Genomic DNA, 18519 nt, shown 5'->3' with positions numbered 1-18519 from the left:
GTTCGACATGATTTCTTAAGCTTCATACCAGAGTTTTTCAGTTGATGGTTTAGTCACATTGTTCTTTTGAATCCTGCATTTCATTTGGAATGTAAAACTATTTTTCTTGCACTGTGAATTCGCTGCATTCTGACCTTTCAGCTTGTTTAGTGTGACCGTAAATAAAATTCGACACAGAGACTTTGACCCATATCCGATTACATTATGTACAGACAAGTGTGTACTTTGAGTATGTAGTTATCAGTCACAGTGAATTCGGGCCAAATAGTCAATTATTTGGGAAACACAGCCATCCTTAGCATAGCAATTTGGTGTATTATTCGGCAAAATTTCTGCAGAAATTTGAGAACTTCATCTGCCATTTTCACTCACAGCTCAAGACATTTTCGAGATGTCTTAATCGTCTCGTTTAGTATGATATTTAAAGCCATATTATTACAACTGTTTGCAACTAAACTACTTAAGCTTCAGTGTGAGCTCTCATCGCAAGTTTCCACTGGGCAATCTGAAAAGATTCAACCTTGACATAAATTCTCGCAAAATGACATGCGTAAATATATTGTCTAAAGTCTGGGACTTAAAATGAAATGAAAGTTTTACAGATGCCTCGTAGTTTTTCCAGACAGAATACTATGTACATAGGATGCAACAATTGTTTGCCCGATTTAGGGATCTCCTTCAAATGTATGTTTGCCATATCTGATTTGTTTGAACACGTCTTCTCTTGCAAATACTTGGCAGAGTCACCGAGAAAGACCTCTGAAAAATATGTATGTGCCCATAAAAGAGGGGGAAAAAAGTTGTTGATGGAAGGCACAGCAAACAAAGGAGTATCTGGAAATAATCCTGACTCCCTTTGACTTTAAATTATATCGTTCACGTCATGCCGCCAGATGGTGCCATTCCCTCATCCCGCCAAAGTGCCCCCAAAGAGTCTCTGGGGAGCAATTCATCTCGTCTCCAAGAAGGGTCTTCTGCGGCACTTCACCCCCACTTTTGTGTATTATCATTGATAGAAGTTATGCCACAGTGTGGGGCGTTTCTCTGCCAACCACCAAATCGATCCGCCGAGTGAAATGTTGAAAAATATGCGGGACGAATGGTGTCCTAATTAAATGCTAACTTCATACAGTGTATAGAGTCTGCACTTTGGGCTCTATTATCTCATAAGTCCAATTTTCAGACCTAATCTCCCGAAGCTAATGGCAATTTATCTTAATAGAGCGGAAAGATAATCCAATTCTACCTCATCCATCAGGGCTCACGATCGGACTTTTCAATCAATTTCCTTTACGGCTCCTGTTTTTGACTTGTCGTCACTAACTTATCGAGAGTGTGGCTTAATATTAAGTTTACTTGAGTAAGTTGGGGAAGTGTTTTAATTGTGCTTTCAATGGTCTTCCTCACTGACTTGCATAATTTAATGCAGGCTATAAATAAAATTATGGTTCTAAGTTTACACTTTGAAGACCTTCGAAACTGGGTCATATTTATCTGCTGCACACTATATTATCAGCCCTCAGAAATTTGTTTTACTCAACGATACTTTCACATGTTTTCACATTTAATGATTGTTTAATAACCAAAAGTAAGTGTTGATGCATCACAACTCTGCTTTTGATAGCATATTTTTGTTAATACTCAGAATTTTAGTCTAAACTAAAAATACTTCTCTACTTATAAACATAATGCAAATTCAAAACAATTGAACAAGAACATGCAATGATACAAGACAACACGAAATAACGAATAACAACCTCGTGTTATCTGGTTTACAACAAACAATACGGGTTTTCCGTGAATACTGAGCATATTCACCAGGTATCTTCTCTTGGAACTTCTTCTTCACCAGAAGAGCGAGATGTGAAATATGCAGAAGCAAGTCAAATATGTAATTATCATAAAGGTCAGAAGAAATATCACTGCATGAAAATAAAAAAGAGTAAATAAAAAAATCCTTTAAATGATGTCGTACGAAACTTTTTCAACCACATTAGTCCACATCGTAATAATTTCACTTGGGTTTCTCTACTATTACAAAATTTGAAATTTCACAAACAGTTCTTGTGGCAAATAACGTGACTTTATACTTTGTATATGTGTATATAAACATAGAAATGTACCGAAAAAAAAATTACAAATAGCATTTTTACCCGACCAGAGCATTTGTGAAAAATGAAAAAAGCGAAGGCGTTTTATAATTTCTCACATGAGAGTCTGTTCCCTTTCTCTTCCAGTTGCCGGTGACTTTGTGCAATCTTGGTGTGGGTGCAACATTTGGCGAATCAGTTCTGCACGACCTGCCTCGAGACAGCACCGTCGTTACAAAGACTACGTGTGAGCTCCTGCGTGTCGAGCAGCAGGATTTTCGCCTCATCTGGGAGGTGAGTTGTGTGACCGAACCTGGAAAAATGGCAATTCTCATCCACTTGGTGGTTGTCAGCAGAAAATTTCACTGACGCCCCGAAAGTTGCTTCTCAAACAGAAGTGTAGAACACTCAACGGTGAGCCAGTGCGGTTGACTTTCTGTCCACTGTCACCAAAGAGACACACAATTCACTTTCCGCCGATGTGGATCACATCTCTCGACTGGCCATAAAATGTGGGTTCCACTTGAGGAGTTGTGAATAACTATGGGGGCGGAAGAGTGATCCTGATATGTAGAATGGGCCGAATTAACCCTGACGAAGGAGTCAAGGGATGCTCCTATGAGGCATTGAATGTCGGAAATTAAATGAGCATCCCCAATAATGTGCAACCTGTTGAATAATTGAATGAGAAGCTCTCTCTGGTAGACAAATTAACGAAGCATACAAACAATTTTGCTGAAAGTCAGAAATTATATTCTGACCCGAAGGGCATTATATCAAGCGCCGTATCGCATGCAGCGTAATTGATTTAATTTCATATTTTTTTGCCCGTGACAATGGTAAAACAAATTACGCAATCCATTGATTGGGAATTTTATGTAATTCTCTCCTGTCACCCGTTTTGCCTTCAAACTCAAAGCATCAATTGGACATGCGGCGTAATTGATTTTTATTTCTCTCCGTCTGTTTTTACACCTCTTTTTCCTCCTAATGCACGAAAAACAATTGTGGCCACACCACCTTTCACCATTCGACAGCTATCAAGCTGGTGAGTCGATTAAAAAAATAATCGAAAATATTGTGCAGTGAATTTTTTTGTGTGGTCGTTGAGCTTTGAAAACAAAATAATAATAAAACACCTCTTTGAATTGATTGAAATTGAAAAGAATATCACATTATGGTGTTGAATTGCAATGGGAATGGCGGAAAGAACAGGTGAATGACGCCAGAATGAAAGGGTATAATTATGACGCTTTTAATTTAATTACTCTTGGCTGAAGTAATTTGATTGGCTGCCATTTTCAAAACGGTCGCTTAACTCCTCTTCTTGGAACGCGCAATCCCGCGAAAAAGCTCTCCATTCTGAGCGTGTTGAGATTGAATTTCAGATACACGCAATTTATTTCTCTTGAGTTGACTGACTTCACCCTACATGAATTACATTTCGGCACGACAAGTACCCTTTATTCGCCTTGCAGTACACATGAATGGGTGAACCAGACGAAGATGGGGTGAATTATAGAGAGAAATCCCTCGAGCAAAAAATTTTACATTGAGCAGGAGCTGTCAAAAGTTTTTGAAGAGACAAAGGCGCAATTTTATAACACACACACAATTTGCAGAAATTCTTCTATTTATTCTACATGATGATGTACATGTTTGAGCAATTTCTTGCAATTGAACCAATTTGGATTGCCTAAGGTCATTGACTCAAAGCATTAATCAATTATGCATATGCTTTTCAACACGTTAAATTTAAAATATATATTCTTGCGCCGGTGTTAACAAAAATGCCTTTATTGATTAAATTTGATGCTAATTCAATCATGAATAATGTTGCTTACATTAAATATCTAATTTTATAACATATTTTATGGGGCGCAAAATCTTTTTTCATAATTCTCACATGTTATGTACAGTGTAAAGCCACCTATACTATGTACGAGGATGCGCGTGTGTGAATAAAAAATGAAGCAAGAAAGCTTCATCTTGTATGTAAATTGGGGTAAATCAAGCAAATATTTAGTGTTGTGGAAGAAAATGGAGAGGAATAGGTGGTGTGGAAAACGCTGCTTATTGAAATAAAAATTTTCCACTATGCTAGAATTTGATGTGATTATCTTCCACATTAGCGAGCTCATTTGCCACGGCATTCAAACATAGCAGAAGAGAGCCTGGGATGGCGAACGGGGGTTAATATAGCTATGTAGATATGCTGGTGCTATATATATGTGCATGTATAGGCGATAAAAACATCCAGCTTCTCTCATGGCGAGAACGAAAGAAGGTTCCTCTCAATGTGGGGTGGAAGTGGAATTGTTCCCACTCCAGCTTTGAAGGTAAACTTCATTACATGGGATCTGTCTTATCTAACTCTGTTCCGACAATTTGAGGGGCGAAGCAGACTGATTAGCAGCAGCATTAAAATCTCAGTGAAAAGGGCTTGTGAAATTTATTGTTCTTACAATTGTTATCCCTGCGGATCTTCCTACTATTATCTCTGTACGTCCATAAAAGTATAGCTAAATTTTATAATGAAAGGTTTATCATGTGTTGCTGTCGGTGTTCCCTTTTGTTACCAGAAATTTGCTCATCTTCTTACATTCTCATGGAACAATCGCAATGTTCATCTCTTTTCAATTTTTTCAGTGTTTGGCCATGTGTTTTGAATAATATCATACATTTTCCGGGAAACGCACAACATTTTCATCCAAAACGTAATAATATTGGACACGCGGTTAAATTTCATTATGCGACAACATTTGAGTCTAAGTGAGTCATCAGCAGAGCAAATTTCACTCATATTTACCCACGTAACTACTCCATTATTCCGTCCATAATCAACTAACGCTTCGCATTATCAGCGAAATTAATTCAATGCAGCTGCCCGGCATAAAGCCCTTTGCATATCATCCGCAAATGACTAAAATACACCCCATGGTATTATGCTAACCAAAATGTTTTGAAATCCTTTATCATCTTAGCTCAAAGCTCACGATATTCTCTCATTTTTTTTTTAACATAATACAAATTGCAAAGTGTTAATAACACAAAAGTTTAATGAAATTTTAAAGTTTTGTGGTTTCTTGAGCAAATTTTAATTCGTTATTCATACAGAATCTTCATTAGTGTGCTTAGCTTTGGCCACACAATTTAAATAAATAAATGTGAAGATGGTAGAAGTCTTGGAGACTGGAAATAATTTTGGGGAAATCATAAGGAAAAGTTTGGGCTAATATCCCACATGAGAATTAGTACTTTTCCTAATTGCTATGTGAACACTTGTTTGCTCTCAAAGAGACTCTGTGAATGTTGTGTCATTTGAAAAGCGTAGGTCACCAGAGAGAAAAGACGAGAAGATAATGCAATTGAAGTTTAGTCGTTCCGTTTGTGAGAGTGAAGATGACTTTCGCAGAGTGCTAATTTCTTCCTCGTGGAAATTACAAGACGCGCCTTGACTCTTGGTCCGGAAATATTGCTGCAACTGTTTCACCATTTCAGTTAAGAAAGTTAGAAAAGGTCTTTGATGTACTCTATATTCTATGGAAGATTCAGTGAATTATAATGTGATGCTTTTGTGGAACGCCATTAAATCCCTCAAATGGAAAATTCTTGTTAATATGGTTTCTTGCCTTGTGAGCATAATCCCTGCTGAACAACTGGTGGAACATTGCAATTTCGCAGAAACTTTAATTCAGTTTTCATTCCTTTGGCATGGAATTAGTATTGTTAATTTGGTTCTCTTCTCTCTCTCTCTCTTTCATGGTTTCGTGCAGAAAAACAAGGAGCTGATGACAGACATCATTACAAATTGCAAATTGAAAAATGGTAAGTCCTTGCAACGAGGCTCCTGCTGGTGAACAACGAGCGATTTAAAAAACGAATTTTCATGATACATACACGAAAAATGCAGTTTTGTATCCAATTTCCATAATCCATTTGTAATATCAGTGCGAAAGCGAAACCCAAATATAAGCCAGTGCTGTGGGAATTTTCCATAGAAGTGATATTTAATAGGGAGTGGCGTGAAAAATGCTTGCTAAAAGTTCAGTAGATTGTAAAATTTACATTCGCTCCTCTTCCATGTATCCCATAAATCTCTCACAATTTGCAGATTGCAATGTTTGCATATCTTGCAGATTTTCCATGTGACTTTCCCACACATATGAACACACAGGAGACGATAATAAATAATTCCGAATTGCTCTACGCGCAAAATTAATTTCATATGCATTTTTTCAGGTGTTTCTCCCGTTGTTCCCGCCGTTCAGACCAAACGACCACTCAGTCCTGACCATCCTAATCCTGCCTTGCCCATCACTGAGGTGAGTTGATATCTTGCAAATGATCAGTGTTTGTTTTATTCACACGATGCGATGAAATTGTCCGAAACATTTTCAACGCGTAGTAAAATGTACACAACCACAGCATGAATATTATCGCGTTTTTTTCATTTTGTCGATTGGTTCGGTCAATTCTGGGCACATGTTGTGTATTTCATTACATGATTTCTCTGATTTTATGGAATTCGATTCGTTCAATTAACGCGTTTTCTGTGTATTTATGAAATATAAATTTCACTATGTATATTTGAGATATGATAAAATTCATTACATGGCCTTTAAACTTGTATGAAAATTCAATAATGTCAGTTTCTGATAATTCTCTATTTCACTTTGAAAAGCTTATTAAGCGATTTCCTTGCTAAAACACACTGGCCAATTTTCATGTGTGTGTGTTGAATCTAAATTAATTTCCCTCTAACAATTTTTGATATAGATTATATTCCAAGATAATTGAGTATCGAGCGATACAAAACAATTGTCGTCAATTTATTGAAGGAAAACTGTTTCATGCTAATCTGATAAGTAAATGCTGACATGCAGTGTTATTCTTGCTAAACGATAACTCTCTGCGTCAGAACATAATATAAAAGCTTCTGTGCTGCAAAATCTCAATTAAAATTTTCAATACAATGTTCTTCGTCAGAGTTATGCTTGCGGAGCAAGTTGCTCAGCACAATCGTCAACTGTTCGCAAATGGATGAGAGTGAGAGTTGAAAAGTCACAGAATGTGTGAATAAATCAATTGAACCCTTTTCAATTTAATTTCAATTTACGGAAATAATATCCATCTAAACGTGTTCGCATGCAGAGTTTGTGTTATCGATTCAAATTGTTGATTTCTTATGCCACCGCTGTCCTTGTGGAGCGAACCCACTGATGAAATTTTAAAGTTTTCCGAGGGTTGAGACTTTTCCTGGGTCTTCTCGGTCTTCTTGTATTTCCTCTGACTCTTTTCATATTCCCACGCAGTGACAAAAAAATGAGAATTTATGCAGGAAATTTAAAAATATTCAGATTCCTCTGGAAGCGAATATAATTGCGTTATCCCAACATCTTAAAGGGGCTGTACTTTTTCTTTAGTGCACTAATTGCTAAGTCAGCAAATGGTTGGCAGTGGCATTTGAAGAACTCCATTGAGCGACTGAACATTTCACGAATATTTCTGCATTCCAGGCATTTGATATCCTCTCTTTTCCCCTCTTTGCAGTCACCCAGTCCAGCAATGTTCCGAATGGGATGGGCTCTTCGCACACTGCTGGTGTCCGACACATCCAGTTGCTTAAAAGACCGAAAGGTACAGTGCGAGATAAAGCTCTAAAAGTTCTGAGAAATTTCAAGACAATTCCTTGTGACATAACTGTCGGATTATGATGCTGAGAGTGTGTGAAATAATGAAAAATTTCATCTTGAAATTTCCTCCGAAGCCATACTTCAACTCCATTCTGCCATGCTTGTGTACATAATTTTCAAACATATTTGTAGGTGTCTGGAAAATTAGTTAGAAAATGCGCTCCAGGTACAGAGCTTGTGGAGTGGCTAATAAATCTCTCGCCCATTGTTCACACGCGCGTTCAAGCTGCTGGAATGTGGCAAGCACTGCTCGAGGAAGGTGTCCTGGCACACGGTGAGTGATTGCAATATTTGCCACGTCTTCTTTCCCGACTAATAAACACTCAGACTGAGTGTATACTGTAAAATAAGAGCCCCGGAGAAAACGCACAATTCAACACACTTCCACACTTTTCCTTTCAACCATACAGTGAATAAGGAGCAACCGTTCAAGGATAAGTGCTTCCTCTATCGATTTCGTGTGGACGAGGATGGCACAAGTGGCGGCCCACCAACTACAGACGATATCAATTCAGCAAATGATCACATAAGGGAAGCACTCAGTGGTTTACTGCACAGAGGACCAGATGCCACATTACGCATGATACTGCGGAAGCCGTAAGCACTTTTTAATTACATTCGATGCGGCAATGAGTATATTTTCTATACACATTTTTAATCATTTCGGAGTGATTAACTCTTTCTCGTCATGTGAAATTGCTATTTCGGACTGCTTCCAAAATTGTCCATGAAATCTAAAAATATCCTCTTATACATAAAACACTGGGGAAAATGCAGTTTAATTAATTGGAAAGAAATTCAATAGCCAATTCTCATGATAAATTTTTGAAATTAATGATTTTAAAGTCACATTTTGCCAAGCATTTTGCACGCTTTAAGTGTTAAATTTTCCGTTGATGCTTAAATGTGCAATGAGCAATTAATTAGCGTAATTAAATAATCTGTCTACCGGCGAAGTTGAAGAACTTTTATTGAATTCACTTGCCGGGAAATTGTTTAACTCTCTTTCCCCAGAAATTATATCCAGTGAAGCGTCCAATATTACATTGTTGACTTTTAATTAATGCATTAATCTCTCTGACGACAAAATGCCTTTATCGTCTTTGCATGGAAATGACATATCAAGGAATTTATGCTTATGACAGAAGAGTCTCTATCCATCTAAGCTAAAGACATTATTTCACCTGTATTGAAGCAATAAGGCAATAATAATAAAACGTTGTGATGAACGTTTGTTCACATTATACAAGTTTCCCAAGATTTTGAATTACGTCCCGTAATTATTTGCCATGAAAGCTAGTCGATACGCTCTTCCAGTGCACGAAATTGAATTGAAACGAAGTGAATTTTTTATCATCCTAATCTACCTTTCCGGGATTCCGTCGTTTAATTCAGTTATCGAAGTGAGGGTGGATTCTCGAAGTAAACACTAGAGGCTATAGTGGGGCAAATGGAAAGGAATCCTGACAAAAAAAAACTGGGTTTGCTCTTTTTGCTCTCTCTCTCTCCCAAAATCCACCATCGCCATCGACCGCAAATGTGGGAGAGGAAGTAAGATGAGGAAAAGTCCGTGTATTTGCTTTATTTATAAAACGTAAATTTTGCTTGTGGCAATAAGTGGGGGAAAATATAGCATTGTGGACTAGTATATCACTGATATTTTTGCACAATTGTAAAATTTTTCTTCGCCCTTTGAAATTGCTCTTTTCATTCCATCGCTTGCTGTGTTTTTTTCCTTGATACGCTGGCGTGAAAATGAGAATTCTGAAATTTCAATCATAAATTTAATTTATTCAATCTCAATTCGTAATGCAAAACTTTGTTCTATTACACTTTGCCATTGTCGCTGGTGTTTTTTTTATCTCCTCTCTGGATAACATTATTCCGTTGTTTTTATTTTCGATAAAAATCTGCGAACTTTTTCATAAAAGTGCACAGAATGAATTTATTATGAGATTCTATCTTCTTAGAGAAAAAGGAGTGTTGAATCTTAACTTTATTGGACAAAAATACCAACTCTTAAAGTTGTTACGCAAATATTGAATTTCTTTACAAAGAATTTTTTAATTAATTCCCCTTTATAAATTCCACCCACACGCATTTATAATGAAAATTGATTAAAAAATTCAGTGTTAATTTTTCACTGGGAAGCGTGTTGGCAAAAAATGAAAATTTCGCACTTGTCTCCACGATGGTGGAGATATATTTAAACTTTATGCAAATTCTGATAGAATTCAAAAGTACCCCCAACCACTTCTGAGAAGGACGAAGATCGAAGGTGTTGAGGAGAGCAAAGTGAGAAAGAAGAGTAATGGCGATGAAGGCGAAACTTTAAAATACTTTTGGGTGTTGTGGAAAAAACAACAAATTATTTATCTCAAATTATATTTATGTAGGTAGAATACAGTAGGATGAATACTACGAGCTTTATTCACCCAAGAGAACAATTTCTGTATTATTTCCTTCCTTGCTAACTTCCTCTCTGTGTAAACGAGAATATTGGTAAAGGATACAACAATGGGGGAAATGATATACAAATAATAAATAATGTGGCATGAAAGGTAATAGAAAAAGTTCAGATTCAGCATCTTTTCTTCGCCATTATCCTCTTATATTTTTTGTGATTTGCACAGCAAAAATCTAAGCCATTCGCCTGTTTTCTCATAAGCAGCAATTCTACCATCAAGGTGTGTAGGTTTCCTCTAATGGGAATGCTTTTCCGAAGGGGAGGAGAAACAATACACACACACACATGAGGGAATGTTGCGAAAATACCCTTTTCTGGCTCTTATCCTATTTTATTGATTTCCTTCATGACACCATATGAAGCTCATTAATTAATTTTTCTGCTCGACAGCTCGCATGAACGCACTCAGGAGGAATTGGAGCTGGTCTTCGAGGAACTCCTCCACATTGCCGCCCTATCGCATCTCTCAACATCCATTAAACGAGAGCTCGCATCGATAATCGTTTTTGAATCTCATCCGGCAGCTGGAACTGTCTGTAAGTAATAAGTAGTAATGCAGCTTTAATGATACTGGGTCGATTTTTGCTCCTTAGAGAGGCGAAACTTATTAAGAGATATCCTTGATATCCAACAGTTACTAATTGGCACACTGCATAGTTTGGTATTTTGACTAAGCTCAGGAATATTCATGCGCTTCTCATTGCGGTTAGGAATCCATATCAGAAACCACAAGTGAATTATCGATTCGGTTACAGAAATACACGTTGGTTCATTGTCTTAGGTCTGAAGTTAATTTTGAATGTGAATAATACAGAAATAATAGCGTATGAGAATATTTATGAATTTTTCCACCATATTTCCTAATGTCTGGGGGAGAGACAGCTATATATAGAAATGTTTAGATAAATGCTAAGGATGATGATGATGATGATGATGATAGGGTTTCGCCAATATTTCATCTCAACCCGCAACCCGAATTCCAGACATCATATCGATGCCTAAGAAATGGTAAGGGTATTTTTTGTATCCACCAAGGGTGATGCTTTCATCAGCTCATGGTGGCGATAAGAAGGGGGAGAGGAGGGTGTAAAAATTACTTGACGCCTTCTCTAGCACAACATATTTCATTTTGATATGGAATGTATGCGATGTGGAATGTGAAATGGATGTATAAAATTCCCAAATGAAAATGAATTTCAGGGGAATCCGACAAAGCGAGAAAAAAGATATTTCCTACCATTTCTCTCGTATTACCTCCATATATATATGTACACTCGAATTCTACATTAGGTAGAAATTTGTTACACATGAGTGAGTAGAAAAGCGCGTAGCATTTTTGGAAAATATAAATTGTAATTGGAACTTTAAATTCGGGGATGTTTTTCTAAATAAGCAATAAACTGTAAATAGAAATTTTGTCCCGTGATTTTCCTTTAAAGTATTGACGTTTTTTCAAGCATTTTGTCAAAAACAGACTCGTTTTTCCTTTGGCAACATCTGCACAAAGAGGTTTACATTCAGCAAGAGATTTTATGAATACAACGGCAGATATCAAAGAGACATCATCTTCTGTACAATCTTTTTAATACATTTCGCAAATAAATTGTATCTTTTCATTGCAGTGTTCAATCAGGGCGATGAGGGCAGATCTTGGTACATTTTACTGAAGGGTTCTGTGGATGTTGTGATACACGGAAAAGGAACGGTGGCCACACTGAAGGAAGGCGATGATTTTGGGAAATTAGCTCTTATTAACGATGCTCCGAGGTATATAACGTTAGACACGTGCTAATAACGAGAGTACACAATTCACATGAATTGTAATAAAACTCATAACTTCAGCGTAAAAGTGAAAAGACTTTCTAACATTTTATTCCACACCCCGAACTCTCACTTTATAATTCGTCTCTTATATACAATTTACAATAAACAGTTTCAATTGCAAATTCCCGTCATATTCAGTTGACTTACAAGAAACCTCATATCTTTAACGTAGCATATTAATTCTGTTTAGTTTCCCCGTGCATCTTGACAGCTATGCGTCTATCTATTCTCTTTTGTATTATGTTAAACATGAAATGATGCTGTTACTAAAATGACTAACATAATACCCTTTATCTATTTATGCCTGGCGAATGCAAATCCTGGATGTAAACTCACACAAATACTACTACTAAAAATCCGAAAGAGCTGCAACAATAGTGCTGAAGCAAAATAATTGCCATCTCCTGCGGGTGGATAAGGAGCATTTTAATCGAATTTTGCGGGACGTGGAGGCAAATACACTGAGACTGCAGGAGCATGGAAAAGATGTGTTAATATTGGAGAGGGTGGCAAAGCAACGAGGACATGCGGCATATAAGTAGGTCACCATTAATAATGTTATTAAGTCAATTTAAGTACATGCAACTCACTCAGCTCATTCCCGTGTTGTATCACTATCCTCCAGGGGATAATTCCTGTTTTACAATGCACCACTGGATATTAGTTGGACGACCAAGTGCGGCTTGCGGAGCAGAGTTGCGCTCATAACCCCTTCATAATTCATTTGTAGTGACCCATTCCTCCTCTCATTCATGGCACAGACTATTTTTATTAATTTCCTTCCGCCACAGTGCTCACAAAACTATGACGTTCTTTCAGAGAGCGACGCGCTTCACTATTGTCCTTTGTATGGAAATGATTGCATGCAATTTCCCAAATCATCGGGTAAATCATTTACCTCGATATTGAAACTGTTGTACAACATGAACATTCAAATTGAATCAGCCTGTCATTGAATCTACAATTGAACGATTACCTGAAATGTATTTATGCGCCTGCAATGCAGATTCAATATCGAGACATTTCAGATTCACGTCACATCTGCAACATTCTTCAATTAAGTCCCTGTTGAATTTGACCACTGTTGAGCCACTCTTCGCTCTCCATCTCTTCTATCCAATTTCGTGTGATGAGACAGCCGGTGAAAAGTTCATTTTGGGCGACGAAGGAAGAAAAATATTTGCACATGTTTAATTACATGGGATGTTGGAATGGAGGAATGTTAATTAGTGTCAACATTTCATGAGGAATTAATTGAATGATCTTTCCACCCCTCAGGTACACGGTGATGTCGGGGACGCCGCAGAAAATGCTTGAACACCTCCTGGAGACCCGCCTTGGCGGTCAAGTGGGACCAAATGATCCGTTCCTGGACGACTTTCTCCTCACGCACATTGTCTTTCTGCCAGTTCACATGCTAGTCGACGAACTTGCCAATCAATATCCTTTTCAAAAGATCGTCACACCTTTTGTTTTCCAGGGTCTCTTGCTGTTGATTTAATTTGAAATATTCCTTAACAGCCCTCGTGCACTTATCACAGTGATTTAGAGAATGAAGGCGACAATTCACCGAGCGTGGAGGATCGTGAGTATTTGATCACGTGCAAGCGGCGTGTGGTGCAGTTCGTGCACAAATGGGTGATTGCTGTGCGGAATGTGGTGTTCGAGGATCCCGTGGCTGTGGACTTTATCGAGGAGTTGGCGAGCGAAGTGGAGTCAGATCCGGATCTGCAGGAGGAGGCGAGTGTGATGCATCACGTCCTATCGCAAATTGCCCGCTACCAGGAGGACAAGACACTGCACAATGGGCAAAAGTGGAAATTGCCACCCAATGGGCAGCCCATTTGTCTGTTCAGCGGCAATCCATCAGCCACGCGGACGCTCATTCGCGCGGACGATGACAGTGAGTACATGAAGGCATTTTCACGCTTGCAAACTATCCATAAATTCTCTTTCACTTCCCACGTAACCGCGTATATATTTTCTCTTTCTCTCTCTCTCCCCTGAAACAGTAATCTTTCGGGTCTACTGTGCTGACCACACATACTGCACGCTTCGCTTCCCAATTGCCGCCACGGCGGAGATGATTAAGGCCTGTGCTTCTGATAAATTGCAGCTCAATCGAGCGCCGGATGATTTGTACCTGGTGGAGGTGAAGTCCAACGGGGAGCGATCAGTCTTTAAAGATAACGACGTGAGTGTTCCCACGGCGCTCAGTCTCAACGGACGACTCTTCGTCTCGCCCAAGGACCATCTCGACGCAATGGTAAGTAGGCGGGATGGTGGAGAGTGGAAAAACTGGGTCATTGGGGGCGCGCATCAGAAGTGAACAACCCTGAAGATGGTCTGAAGAGAATTTACATGAATGGAATGCATAAAATGTATGCATTTTTCATACACAAATTTCTTTGCATAATATCAGAGAGAGACTTTCCTGTGGAAAATTCAATTCCTGTCGTCGGTGGTGATGGTATTTACCTTGGCAATTTATCACATTTCTCCCTTGTAGACACCCTTGCCGGAACAGGAGGCTGCCACCGAGGGTCTGGACATAGATATTGAGGTTTTAAGCACCAAAGAATTAGCATATCACATGACACTCTTCGACTGGGATCTCTTTTGGGCCGTTCATGAATATGAATTGCTGTATCACACCTTTGGACGGCATCATTTTGGCAAAGTAAGTTAACAAAAACTTTCTGTCGACACTCTCCTTTGTTGTTTTTTTAAGGCGTGCGACATCAGAAATATTGTGATGGGTGGATTTCTCAAAAGTTGATGACAACATGACATTTCTAACCATGTTAGTGCGCACAATTGATAAAAACGACACAGAATCAAGTGAAAAAGTGGAAAAAAGTTCTACTTTTGTTGACTCTCAAGAATTTTCGTCAATCCGAAGGAAAATGCCATTTAATGAATGTTAAGTTTTCAGACAACATCGCAATGCTTCAGAAGTTGTGATTACATCTTTGATAGACATAATTTTAGTTCAGGTTTTGAAATTCATTTTAATTTTTCATATGAAAACTTTGACTTGTGGTTTTGCTCAAAGGAACAATCAAGGAAAGACCGGAAAGTCTGTGATGTTCAACGTATGGTTTCTCATTCCCAGTATAATTTTCACAAAGGATAAAATATCATGTAAACACACTTTTACTTTCCAACTGAAACATTTGTTGCGACTCTAGCGAACAGGATTTCCACTTAAAAGCGCAACACGTGTGGAAATTTTCCACTTCCCATGGCAAAAGGCACAATTTCAATGAATTGTTCACGAAAGTCTGTGGATTTGTTCAAATTCTCCTGACTGTTTTTGCCAACTGTCCGTCCGTGACAGTTTTTCTCCTCCCTCAGCTCGTCTCGCGCTCTGTTCATCAGAAAGCCATTTTGGCTGTGGTGCTCGAGATTTAAATTTATGTGTCTAAAAAGTGAGCCAATAGACACAAATGCCTTTCAACCGTGTGCCTTTCTGAGCTTTTGCCAGTGCGACGTCAGGTGGGCGCGAATCCCCGTCAGTTGGTGTTCATTTAAAACTTTTCTCGCAAAGTTCTCACTTTTTCTCAAGTCTTTTGTGCAAAAGTTATATTTGATTGAAAAAAATGGGACTCCCGACCAGGAGCTGTATAAAGTTAAGCCCTCTCTGTCTTTCATTCATAATAACCGCGCGCTGCACAGGTGATAATGGAGTGAGAAGCTAATACAGCAATCTTCTCAACAAGCCTCCAGGCTTCGCTGGAGTTTCGTCCCAAACAAAAGAGTTGTCGAGAACATTTATCTGGAGGGAAGAATCTATTTGAAAGTTGTAGCGCTTTCCTTCCTTCCCCTTCACCTCTATTAAGGGGTTCTTTTGTACAAATCTTTTGATTACACATATAAGAAGAAGTATAGGAAAAGATAAACATCCAAATTATCACTTGTACAGCAAAACGGATGCAATTTTCTCCAGTGAAAGTAATTTAACTCCTGGTATTCCACATCTATGTCGAAGTGAAATATTGTGTGGCAGGTTATTAGTGTATAATTAATCAGGAGTGTGAAGAGGATGTGATTTGGATCGACGCAAACTGTTGAAACTAGAGAAAGAGAAGTGGAATTGCTAATTAATTTCCAATCGTAATTTGTCTAATTACAGATAACTGCTAATTTAGATGTCTTCATCAGGAGATTCAATGAGATTCAGTATTGGATTGTAACGGAAATTGCTCACACTGTGAGTCTCAGCAAGAGAGTTTCCCTCCTGAGGAAGTTTATCAAGTTGGCAGCTTAGTAAGTTTTCTCACACTGTTCTTAAATGTATATCACAAATCATATATCCTTACATCTGTATATATTTCGCAAATGTCCTCTTTTTAAATGTCTCGACTTTGCGATAATGTTTTTCTCACACTTCCATTTGCAGCTGCAAGGAATATCAGAATCTAAATGCATTCTTTGCCGTCGTCATGGGTTTGTCAAACAATGCAGTGTCACGACTCACTCAGACATGGGACAAAATCCCATCCAAGTTTCGCAAGATCTTCACGGAATTCGAGGCTCTCATTGATCCCAGTCGAAATCATCGTGCTTACAGGATGTTCGTGGGTAAATTGCAACCGCCCTTGATTCCCTTTATGCCTTTGCTCCTTAAGGACATGACGTTCGCGCACGAGGGCAACAAGACGAGTCTAGATGGATTGGTGAACTTCGAGAAGATGCACATGATGGCCCAGACAATGAGGACGATTCGCTTCTGCCGATCCCGCCACTTAGGTGAGCTTCTTTGCATATTTTCTCAACGTTTCAGCACACTTCGTGCCATTGAATAATTTAAATGTAGATATTTTTGATCTTAAGTACATTTCCCGTCTGTATATTTGTGCAGCTGATTGATTATATTAAATTCACCTGTTTGTCTTATCCTTCCATTGACGTCGCGCGTCTCCCGGAGCAGTTCTGGATCCGCCATCACCTAAAAGCGAAGGCGAAGTTCGTTCTTATATCAGTTGCTTCCGAACCATTGACAATCAGCGAGTGCTCTCGGCGATGTCACACAAATTGGAACAATCCAGACGAACATAATGTGTCCCACCGAACATTTCCAAGACGCGAATTCCCTGTCTTGCGCTGCACAGAGAAAAATTGCTCGCGAATATTAATCAAAATGTTTTTGACACTCACTTTCCGCATCAGTTGACTAATTCTTTAAAAGATGGAAGAAAGTTTATTCTAAAACAATCACAACCACTCAGTTTTTTTTTACTCAGTTTGATAACAAGGTTTCTTTCTCTCTCTCACTCTCTTTCTTATCTTCAACGACAATTTCTCTCTGTGCACAAAGTCTGCTCACATTTTCTACCCACGTCTTTTTGCAACTTTTTCCATTAATATTCCTCATATTGACTCTTCCAATTTCACTATGAAAATCTACACACTTCAGAGTATTTAAAAATATACAATTTATGCATTATATTCTTCTAAAAATGAAAAAAAACAACAACTTTATAGAAGACACATATTTTTATGGTCGAGAGAAATAGGAAAGAAAATTTAACAAAAAATGATTACAATTTTCGCGATGAAGTGAAGAAGAAACAATACTGAATGATGAAAAGGTTTAACAAACAAAGTCTTATGAAATTATTATATTAAGAGATTGTGTAAATTAGAGACTCTTCCTAATAATCTACATAGAGAAAAGGTAAATGTATATAATATCAATCACTTTTATCTATATGTAAATTAACATTTTAAATAGAAATCAAGAAAAGAGTAACAAAGTAACCTTGAATTGTAAGAGAGTTGAATTATGAAAAGAAATATTGTATCTTTTGAACTGTGATTGGCAAATTATTTTTACTAAAAAACAAATTTAAGATGTAATAAGAAGAATCCTAGCGAAAAGTAAAACTTATCTAGAAATCCTTCGCATAAACATCACATTTTATTTCATAAAAACCTTTGGGAGGAAAGGAAAATGGATTAACTTGAGGTAGTAAATTACAGAGAAGCTAAGCTATAGGGAAATCTAGTGACACAGTTTGACCTCTAAAGGACCAACGATAGGATATCCTTTAAAAATATCTAATGTAGCATAGAAATAAGTGCATAAATATGACAAGATAACGCCAATTTAATAAGAATTCTCCTTTCAATTGCCACTTAAAACAGTCTAAAACAGCAATTTGTTTGTTCACAAAAATGTTTCCACAGTAAAAAATCATTCCTATTTCCTGTTCACTTTGAATCCTTTAAATGATTAAACACTTATGAGGTCAATTCTTTTGACTTATGTTGTTTTGAAAGATTAAATAAACGAATAAGAAGCAATAAAATCTGAAGAGAAACTTACAACAACTAATCTTAAGGTATAATTACATCTCTAGCATATGTAAGTCTTCTAGGGTTTAAGGAGTAATGATAAGGAAATTGAATATGTGTAAATATTCAAAGAATTGGAACT

The 18519-nt window shown here is 37.8% G+C and overlaps 1 protein-coding gene across 4 annotated transcripts in view; it reads left to right on the top strand.

Annotated features, from left to right (window-relative positions):
• The window catches only part of LOC132264115 (rap guanine nucleotide exchange factor 4), a 60020-nt gene extending 42437 nt beyond the window's left edge, over positions 1-17583 (top strand). For 3 of the 4 annotated variants that reach the window (XM_059764197.1, XM_059764199.1, XM_059764200.1), the window contains 16 exons: positions 2238-2384; positions 5867-5918; positions 6333-6415; positions 7644-7730; positions 7919-8060; positions 8197-8383; positions 10644-10789; positions 11876-12020; positions 12442-12615; positions 13356-13517; positions 13610-13980; positions 14090-14343; positions 14587-14757; positions 16213-16346; positions 16480-16829; positions 17011-17583. In XM_059764197.1, coding sequence (XP_059620180.1) covers positions 2238-2384; positions 5867-5918; positions 6333-6415; positions 7644-7730; positions 7919-8060; positions 8197-8383; positions 10644-10789; positions 11876-12020; positions 12442-12615; positions 13356-13517; positions 13610-13980; positions 14090-14343; positions 14587-14757; positions 16213-16346; positions 16480-16829; positions 17011-17138 — 2733 coding nt within the window. In that variant the 3' untranslated portion in view covers positions 17139-17583. The remainder of the gene's footprint in view (positions 1-2237; positions 2385-5866; positions 5919-6332; positions 6416-7643; positions 7731-7918; positions 8061-8196; positions 8384-10643; positions 10790-11875; positions 12021-12441; positions 12616-13355; positions 13518-13609; positions 13981-14089; positions 14344-14586; positions 14758-16212; positions 16347-16479; positions 16830-17010) is intronic. The other variant, XM_059764198.1, reaches the window with a different exon arrangement.
• Positions 17584-18519: the final 936 nt, after the last annotated feature.

This window comes from Phlebotomus argentipes, unplaced genomic scaffold (genome assembly GCF_947086385.1).
Source record: "Phlebotomus argentipes unplaced genomic scaffold, Phlebotomus argentipes genome assembly contig_32, whole genome shotgun sequence".
In the NCBI taxonomy this organism is placed as follows: domain Eukaryota; kingdom Metazoa; phylum Arthropoda; class Insecta; order Diptera; family Psychodidae; genus Phlebotomus; species Phlebotomus argentipes.
The sequence above is the reverse complement of the archived record's forward strand: the minus strand, read 5'-3'. Positions and strand labels throughout refer to the sequence as shown.